A 9,467-nucleotide genomic window follows, 5' to 3' on the forward strand; every position below is an offset into this window, starting at 1 on the left:
AGTCAAATTTCGGCAAGCAACAACAAACTTTTGTTTATTTTAACTGGAATAGCAATACAGCAAATAACATATAATTGGAAAAAACATGATATGTTAAACTACAATTTCTGGTGGAATTCTGTATGCCATATATACAAAATGGAACTCACCATTGCAACACAAAAAGGTTATATGAGTAAATTTCAAAAAGTCTGGAGACCGTTAACAGATTTCTGTAATGAATGATTAACTTTTCCCATGAAAAGATATTTGATTAGAGGGGTATGGGGTGGGATTTTATTTCTGATTATTACATACTATATCAACAGTTGAATGTATTTACAATAAAGTTGATTTTATGTATTATTGATAGGAAGGGAGGGAGGGATGGGAGATTATTATATTCAATAAGAATTATATAAATTTAGATTTCTTGCATAATATTATAACTTTATATAATATTAATTTTTTAAAGAAATGTTAAATTTGAAGTTAATATGTGAGTTAATCAAGTGTGTATATTCAAGTTTCTAATGAGTTTATTTGAAACACTTGTTGTAACATAAGAAAATGAATAAAGATTTATAAAAAAAAAAAAAAAACATTTTACCCTCCTTGTCCAATCCATCATCCTCTCCAGATTGGACTATTGCAACTCTATCTACTTAAGCCTAACTAAGAAAAACCTCCACAGACTCCAATGGATTCAGAATGCCGCGGCCAAGCTCATCTTCGCTAAAAGTAAATTTGACCATGTCTCCCCGCTCCTGGCCAAGCTCCACTGGCTTCTGATAATCGCCAGGGTCCAATATAAATGCGCCTGTTTAGCTTTCAATATCCTATATGGTATCCTCCCTCCCTTTATCCCTCTTTATTGAAATTCCTCAAACCCTAATACCACCAGATCCTCCTACAAATTAAAACTATCCTTCCCCTCGCTAAAAGGCATTTCCCACACAGGAAAGCTAGGGACCTCCCTCCACTTCAAAATCACTGAGCTCTGGAATAACCTTACCTCCCCTCTTCGGAACTTGAGCTCTCTCCAAGTTTTCCGCAAACATCTGAAAACCTGGCTTTTCTCAAAAAATGTTAAGTCTCCCTCCAACTTAGGAATCAAGGAAACTCTTATATCTTGGCATCCCAAGTCCTCTAAATTTTCTTCACACTTCTATTTCTAACCCTCTGTTGTAGTTCCTTCCTATTTCTCCTACTGTAAACCGCGTCGAGCTCTACGAACGTGGAGATGATGCGGTATACAAACCTAAGGATTAGATTAGATTAGATTTACTGTTCTGGACACCCCCTCATCAGAAGGTTCTCATGACAGATTCCTCGACCTATGCTTTGGGGGCTCACCTCGACAGTCTAGGTACTCAAGGCTACTGGTCCAGCATGGATTGTCAGTGTCGCATCAATCTGTTGGAAGTCAGAGCGATCTTCAATGCTCTCAAAGCTTTTCAGCATTTTCTTCACGACCAGGTAGTCCTTATTCATACAGACATTCAAGTCACCAAGTACTACGTCATTAAGCAGGGAGGAACAGGATCTCTCCCTCTTTGTCAGGAAGTTCAAAGGGTGTGGGACTGGGCGATCCATCACAACACCTTCCTGAAAGCAGTCTACATTCAAGGAGAGAAAAACTGTCTGGCGGACAAATTGAGCCGTCTTCTGCAATCTCATGAATGGACACTCAATTCCTTGCCTCTTCATCACATTTTTTTCTCAGTGGGGAACTCCTCAAATAGATCTCTTTGCGTCTCCCCACAACCACAAACTGCCTCGGTTCTGCTCCAGGATATACTCTTCTCATCGCCTCGAGGCAGTTGCTTTTCTTCTGGAATGGACGAATCTGTTCCTATATGCGTTCCCTCCATTCCCTCTCATTCTCAAGACTCTTGTCAAGCTCAAGAACAATCATGCCACCATTATTCTAATAGCTCCTCGGTGGCCCAGGTAACCCTGGTTCTCCCTTCTACTTTAGCTCAGCAGCAAGGAGCCATACCTTCTACCAGTTTTTCCATCTCTGCTTACACAGAGTCAAGGGTCTCTTCTTCATACCAACCTGCAGTCTCTACACCTGACAGCTTGGTACCTCTCATCATAATTCCTCTTCAGTTTTCTCAACCTGTTTGGGACATTTTAGAGGCTTCCTGAAAGCCTGCCACTAGACAGTGCTACCACCAAAAATGGACTAGATTTTCTACATGGTGCATGTCTCATGACAAGGATCCTCGAGATACCTCCTTGTCTTCTGTTTTGGATTATCTTCTGCACTTATCTACCTCTGGCCTCAAGTCTATATCCATTTGAGTCCATCTTAGTGCAATTGCTGATTTCCATCAGCCTATCGCAAGAAAACCCCTTTCTGCTCATCCTGTGGTTTCCAGATTTATGAAAGGACTTTTCAATTTCAAACCTCCTCTCGAACCATCTCCCATGATTTGGGATCTCAATGTTCTTGCTGAATTGATGAAGCCTCCTTTTGAACCAATGGATATGGCTCATCTGAAATATCTCACTTGGAAAGTGGTGTTTCTCATTGCCTTCAAATCAGCTCGAAGAGTCAGTGAGCTGCAAGCTTTAGTTGCTGATCCATCTTTCACAGTTTTCCATCATGACAAGGTGGCCTTCTGTATTCATCCTAAATTCTTACCTAAAGTGGTTTCAGAATTTTATCTCAATCAATCCATTGTACTTCCAGTGTTTTTTCCAAGGCCTCATTCTCATCCTGGAGAATCAGCTCTTCATACCCTGGACTGTAAGCGTGCTTTGGCTTTCTACTTAGAATGCACCAAACCACACAGACCTGCTCCTCAACTTTTTGTCTCCTTTGATCCGAACAAGTTGGGTCATCCAATTTCTAAGCGAACCATCTCTAACTGGATGGCTGCTTGTATCTCTTTCTGCTATGCTCAGGCTGGACTACATCTACAGAGTCGAGTCACAGCCCACAAAGTCAGAGCCATGGCGACTTCAGTAGCTTTTCTCAGATCCACTCCTATTGAGGAAATTTGCAAAGCTGCCACCTGGTCCACGGTTCATACTTTCACCTCTCATTATTGTCTGGATGTTTTCTCCAGACGAGATGGCCATTTTGGCTAGGCAGTGTTAAAAAAATTTATTCTCCAGAATTGCCAACACTCCCACCATCCCATTCTGGTTAGTTTGGAGGTCACCCACATGTGAAAATAGGCTGCTTGCTTGTCCTGGTATAAAGCACAGTTACTTACCGTAACAGGTGTTATCCAGGGACAGAAGGCAGCTATTCTCACAACCCACCAACATCCCCTGGTTGGCTTCTCTGCTAGCTATCTGAACGGAAGAGATGCGCCCTGTGCTGGGCGGGAAGGCACTCGCGCATGCACGGTGCGGCAGACTCAAAACTTCTGAGTTTCTTCAAGCAAGTCTGCTTGCGAGGCTGTCCGCATCCGGGCTCTGTGGATGACATCACCCACATGCGAGAATAGCTGCCTGGTGTCCCTGGATAACACCTGTTACGGTAAGTAACTGTGCTTTATCTTCCTATCTTAGGGAAATTCTAATGTCATTCCTATTAGAGAATGACACGGGGAGCGATCCCCGCAGTGAACCGCTGCGTGGCTGCGGTTTGGCTGCGGGTTATGGTGACCTCATTAGCAAATCGCCGCAGACGCGGGGACAAATCCTTTCACCGACCGCAAAAAGGGTGAATAGATTTGTCCCCGCAGGCCAATGTCCCCCCTTCTAGGAACCGCTATTTACCTGTGTTTTCACCGTGCTCCTCATTTGTCAGATCAACCCTTCCTGCCAATAGAACCCCCCCCCCCCCCCTCCGACGATCGCCCTCACTGGTAGGAGGGTGCCCAACCCCTCCTGCCGGTCCTCCCAATGGCCTCCCCTAAGATCGCCGGCAGGAGGGTACCCAACCCCTCCTGCCGGACCCTTCCCCAACAAACCACGCCATCCCGAAACACCACCCTTAGTCTTACTTTCCAAGTTGGACCGGACAGCTCCTCGCTCGTCTGGCCAGCAGGTCTGCCGCCGTCCAAATGAGGCGGGCCCGCCCCTCCCCTCCCCTGCCTAACCCACAGGATCCTAGGGCCTGATTGGCCCAAGCACCTAAGGCCCCTCCTATAGCGGGAGTGGCTTTAGGTGCCTAGACCAATCAGGCCCTAGGATCCTGTGGGTTGGGCAGGGTAGGGGCGGGCCCGCCTCATTTGGACGGAGGCAAGCCTGCTGGCCATACGTGTGAGGAGCCGTCCGGTCCAACTTGGAAAGTAAGACTAAGGGGGTTCCGGGGTGGGAGGGTTCATTGGGGGGGGGGTCCAGCAGGAGGGGTTGGGTACCCTCCTGCCGGCGATCTTAGGGGAGGCCATTGGGAGGACCGGCAGGAGGGGTTGGGTACCCTTCTGCTGCGGTTGTCGGGAGGGCCGTTGGGGGGGTCTACAGGAGGGGTTGGGTGCCCTCCTGCCGTGATCGCTGGGGGGAGGGGAGACTTGCAGCCGTAGCCGCGGTCACTATGCTAATCACGGCAGGGAGATCTTTGCCGCGATTAGGTACAGCGGCCGCGTCTACTTACCATATAGGCTAACATTGTAAGCATTTAAAGTACATGTCGTGTTTGTTTTTGCATTGCTAGCCCCAGGGGTGGTGGAAGATTAGTGATTGAAAAACTGTTTGAAAAATAACTATTTTAAATTTAGTGATCAAAATGTGTCAGTTTTGAGAATTTATATTAATTAATTTTTTCTCTGCGTGTTTTGTTTTTGTATAGTTATTAACTAATATTTAACTAAGTTTTAAAGTTTTAAAGAATGTTTCCTTTATACGTAAATAAAGAAAAGTGAATGGGATTGCAGTGGCGGTGACGGGGCGGTGAATGGGGTGGCAGTGGCGGTGACGGGGCGGTGAAGAGGATGGTGAGACGGGTACGGGGCGGTGACGGGGATGGTGAGACGGGGACGGGGCGGTGACGGGGATGGTGAGACGGGGACGGGGCGGTGACGGGGACCAATTTTTTCACCGTGTCATTCTCTAATTCCTATCACTAGCAACGAATGCAGCATTTTTTTTGTTTTGCAAATTAATTGGGGTCCCCCCATTTCCCAGAGATCAGTCTCTTCTATTGTAATAATTGTACAAAACAAAATTTGCAGTGTTGTCTCGTTGATTTCTCCTTCTCTATAGCTCTGTGAAACTGAAACATTTCTATACTGCTAATACCTCTCTCATCCATATTTTTGCTCTCTAGAAACCTCAAATGATCAGAACTACAGGAAATATGATAACACTCTTTTCAACCTTTTTTTTCCTTTTGCAGATTACCTCTCTTCCTGTGACAGAGGCACTGATTGAGCGAGAGAATGCCACCCAGCTGAAGAAGTGGAGGGAGAGCCGGGGCGAATTGCAACATAAGCCCTCACGACGCTTGCATGGGTGTCATGCCATATATGAGGAATGTCGCCGCATAAACCCTCCTTTGACTGCCAGTGCCAGCCTCCTCAGCCTGACTGGCCTACGCCGTGCTTCCAAGGACGATAAATGGCGGGAGAGAGGACCATGGAAAATATCTGGCATTTCACCAGCAAATTCAGTAGGCAACCTTCCAGTCTCATCTGTACCAGCACCCATCAGCTTAGTATCTGCTAGTTGTACTGTACCTTTGGAGGAAGAAAAAGAGACACAACCAAGAAAGGGACTGATGCTGGCCAGCCAGGTGGTTTCAGAAGGGTTGTTCCCTGCACTGCCATCGCCCACAGGGACTATCACACCACTGGGAGGCCCAAAGAAGAGCAAGGAGGAGCGGAAGAAGGAGAAGGAACTGGAGAAGCAACAGGCTAAGGAGATGGAAAAGCAGAGAGAGCGAACCAGAGAACAAGAGAAGTTATTGGAGAAGCAGCGGGCTCGAGAGCAGAAAGAGCGGGAAAAGCAGGAACGGGAGCGGGAAAAGAAACTGCAGAAAGAGCGGGTCAAAGAGGGAGGCAAGCAGAAGCGGGAGAAGAAAGCCTCCTTCCGCAAAAAAGAGCTCCTACCACAGCCTCCCCAGCCAGAGATGGATGAGAAAGGGGCTGGTGATATTGGTGCCACCAGCTCCGAAAGAAGAAAGGCTACTGTGGAAGCGGCTTCAGAGAATCGGCCCAATGCTAGTGCAGTGTCAGGGGATGCTTACTTCTAAGAGAGAGAACATGGCCCTAAGAACAACATTAATCATCTCATCCCAAGACAGTATTATGGGTCATCCTACCTTTACTCCAGTGGGGGAGGGGGGTGGCAGTAACCTTGTTTTGCCCTCTTGGCTTCAGCTCATGAATGCCATTCCCTAAAGAGAGGTTGGAAAGTAATTACACAGGCAGATGCTTAATGTTAGTGATAGATATCATTACATACTGCTCTGCCAAGTCAGGCCTAGGTATGATGTGTGAGAGAAAGAAATGCACCAAGAAGAGGAGATGGAGAAATTACTGTTAAATTCCTGTTTGGTGTTTTGTTAACCATATTCCCAAAGGGATGACCAGTGCTTACAGTAGCTGCTGCTATATTATGCTGAAAACAGGTCATTTTAACTTAAGAGAAGTGGATTAAATCACACCACGTAAAACATTTTATATTTGTTTTTACCAGTTTAAAGGGAATGCTGGTAGTGATCTGTTTATTTCATAGTCCGGGAACTAGTAAAAACCTGCACTAGCCACTAAGGACACTGAAAAATCTCCCAAAAATTCTGCTCTAGAAACTTCAAAAGACACCCAAAGGAGCAGAGAAAGTCAATGGGTTCTCACAGTGAGAGCTATGCTGCACTTAAAGCAAGGTTAGCAAACAGAACCAATAACAACAACTTTCAAAATATATAATTAACATGAGAGAGCAAGCTTAGGATATTTGAGCGCAAGCTTAGAATATTTGCAGGGAAGCATTCTAGGATCTGTAGTCCTACATCAGTAGGAAAATAATGTCTCAGATTGCAATTCCAATTAAACCAGAAATGTCTTAAGAGTCCATGATGTAGTAAGTCAATATCTACTTGCCAAAAGTGTATCCATGACCCCATAGCCCTGAATATGTATATGTTTGTGAAATGAGACAGAAAGTTATGTTGTAGTCTATCACTTCCTATTGCAAGCTTTTATGGAGAAGGAACATATCCGTGCATCCCATTTAGGACTGGCTTGGTGGTTTTGGACATCTCTGCATTCCTAGTAAGGAACATGTAAAGCACAAAATCTGGATGCATCATAAAAGAGAAAAAAGACTATCTGGATATTTTAGCATCCCAGTTACATTTTTTGCTAGTTATTTCCCTACCATATTTAAACAGGGTTTTCTCAGTTACCTAAACTCTTGAGATACACAGTTCACTTGCATTCCCTTTCAAAATAAAATATAGTACTAATTTATTAATGATCATTTCTTCCCATCTTCAGGTTTTGTTTCATAATGCAGGCACAAAGTCATTTTCTCAGCATAAGTCCTTCTGGAAGGCAGTGGAGGATAGGAGTCTTAAAAAGCTAAGATTCCAAAACTGTAAATAGTCGATTTTAGATTTATCTTCCCCTGACTCATTTCCTCCTCTAGAATACGGAAGGTAAAGCATCACTTTGTAAAATGTTCTTCAGAAAGAAATCAGTTTGTGATGAGATTTATTTATTTATTATTATGTGCTTGTCTGCTGTGAGGACTGCTTGATTACATGTTTGTGCCAGACTAATCAAACTCCTCTCCATTTGTTTTAACTTTCATGTTTTTGTATAATGATATGGCTCTACCGCCTTGAACTGGAATCTTCCCTTCCCTATGCTTTTTCATCAGCTCATTCATTTCTTGTCTGATGATATCATAGTGAGGACACACATTATTTTTAAAGGGAGAATCTCTGTGGAAAGGTGACCAGATGTCTTCGGATCATACAGCCTGAGTCAGTCCTGGTTTTGTTTCCCATTGCATCAGTGAAATTTGTATTTCAGAATCTCAAAAATGTAGAAATTACTAGTCCTATTATGCTATGGGAGAAGCAAGATTCAGTTTCTATCTTATCATTACTTTGCCAATTGTTTCAAACTATATCAGTCTGACTTCATATTATCATTGGATCCATGTGGCCTATATCTAATATGATGTTGCTCTAGCATGAGTAGTCCTAGGGCAGCAGCTTCAAGGGTTGTTCTAAAAATGGCTTAACTGTAGCATTTAATGAAAAACTATTTTATATTGCCACTATCCCAACAATATTTCTGAGATATGCAGTGCAACGCGGCCTCTAATGTTATGAGGACATTATCAAGGGTTGGTAATAGAGGAATTTTGAAAATTGCTGTCATTTTTTTAATCACCCTGTCAGATAGACAAAGAACCACAAGATTGTCTTTTGTTTGGGGGGGGGATTTTTTGTTTGTTTGTTTGTTTTTTTGCTTAACTTACATATCTTTGTTGTTTGGAAATACCCATATTGCCCTTTAAAGTTTTTTCTTTTTAATTAAAAGAGTTTTAAAAAAAGGTAGAATAAACACTCCACCCAGAGGCAACAATAAAATCAATTAAAAGTAAACAAGTCATATGGAAATGTCTTTATCAGGCTAATAAATGCTTTCATGGCTGCAAAGGCCTGTTCTCTGGTAATACTTAATCTGGAAGATTGCTTGCTAAATTATTTCTCTTGTCTTATTTTTTAACCAAAGTGAGGCTACTTTTTAAAATACAAAAATAAACAGTAAAATTAAGCTGAGAAATTGGCTGAATAGGTTGTGTCAATTTTGGAGATGTCATAATTTTAAAACACTAGTAAAAAGATGGTACAGTTTTATTTGGGAAATTAGCTAGCTGTAAAATTTGTGTAATATGTTATTTACCTACCTGAAATTCCTAGGAAATTATGCAAAAATACGCAACTTACTGAAATATGTTTCCATGCTCTGATAATAGCTTTTATGTGTTTGCATTGACTATAAAGGCCTTTTGTGCCACAATTATCAATTTACCTTACTTACCCTATTGACACTAATGCATTAGTTTCATTTTCTCATTCACAAGTTTTCAGTTTAGCATCATAACGATAATCTAATATTGAAAATGTCCAAAAGAGAAATAAAACTACAAGCTTGGACTTGTTTATATCATTTGGTGGGAACAGGCAGAGAACCACCTTTAGCTGAACTACCAACTATACGGGATCTCATTAGATATGGGTTGTGTTTGAGAGACATCAGTGATCAAGAAAGACCAAATTATAGCATTGATGAACTGGTCAATAACCTAATGACTGGATTAATTGCTATGGTACAAAGCAAATCCAAAATTCAGTGGTCCTGTTAGAAACAGCTATGTTAGGATTAAAGCAGAGTTGAAATCCACATGGGAACAAGCTAGCAAATTTTCTATGGACAGAGTAAAACTGGAGGAGAAAGATTTATGGACAAGCTGCTGACACACTGATGGACATACCTGCAAGTATGAATAGAGTTGTACTGATGTGAGATGCAATTCTTCCTGTGTCAGTGGAATACACATACTTTGTG

The 9,467-nt window shown here is 42.8% G+C and overlaps 1 protein-coding gene across 1 annotated transcript in view; it reads left to right on the top strand.

Annotated features, from left to right (window-relative positions):
* Positions 1 to 8,681, top strand: part of LOC117360999 (TBC1 domain family member 10B-like) — a 161,878-nt gene extending 153,197 nt beyond the window's left edge. The window contains exon 9 of the mRNA XM_033945743.1: positions 5,279 to 8,681. Coding sequence (XP_033801634.1) covers positions 5,279 to 6,133 — 855 coding nt within the window. The 3' untranslated portion in view covers positions 6,134 to 8,681. The remainder of the gene's footprint in view (positions 1 to 5,278) is intronic.
* The last annotated feature ends 786 nt before the right edge of the window (positions 8,682 to 9,467 follow it).

The sequence above is a fragment of the Geotrypetes seraphini genome, chromosome 5 (genome assembly GCF_902459505.1).
Source record: "Geotrypetes seraphini chromosome 5, aGeoSer1.1, whole genome shotgun sequence".
Taxonomy (NCBI): Eukaryota; Metazoa; Chordata; class Amphibia; order Gymnophiona; family Dermophiidae; genus Geotrypetes; species Geotrypetes seraphini.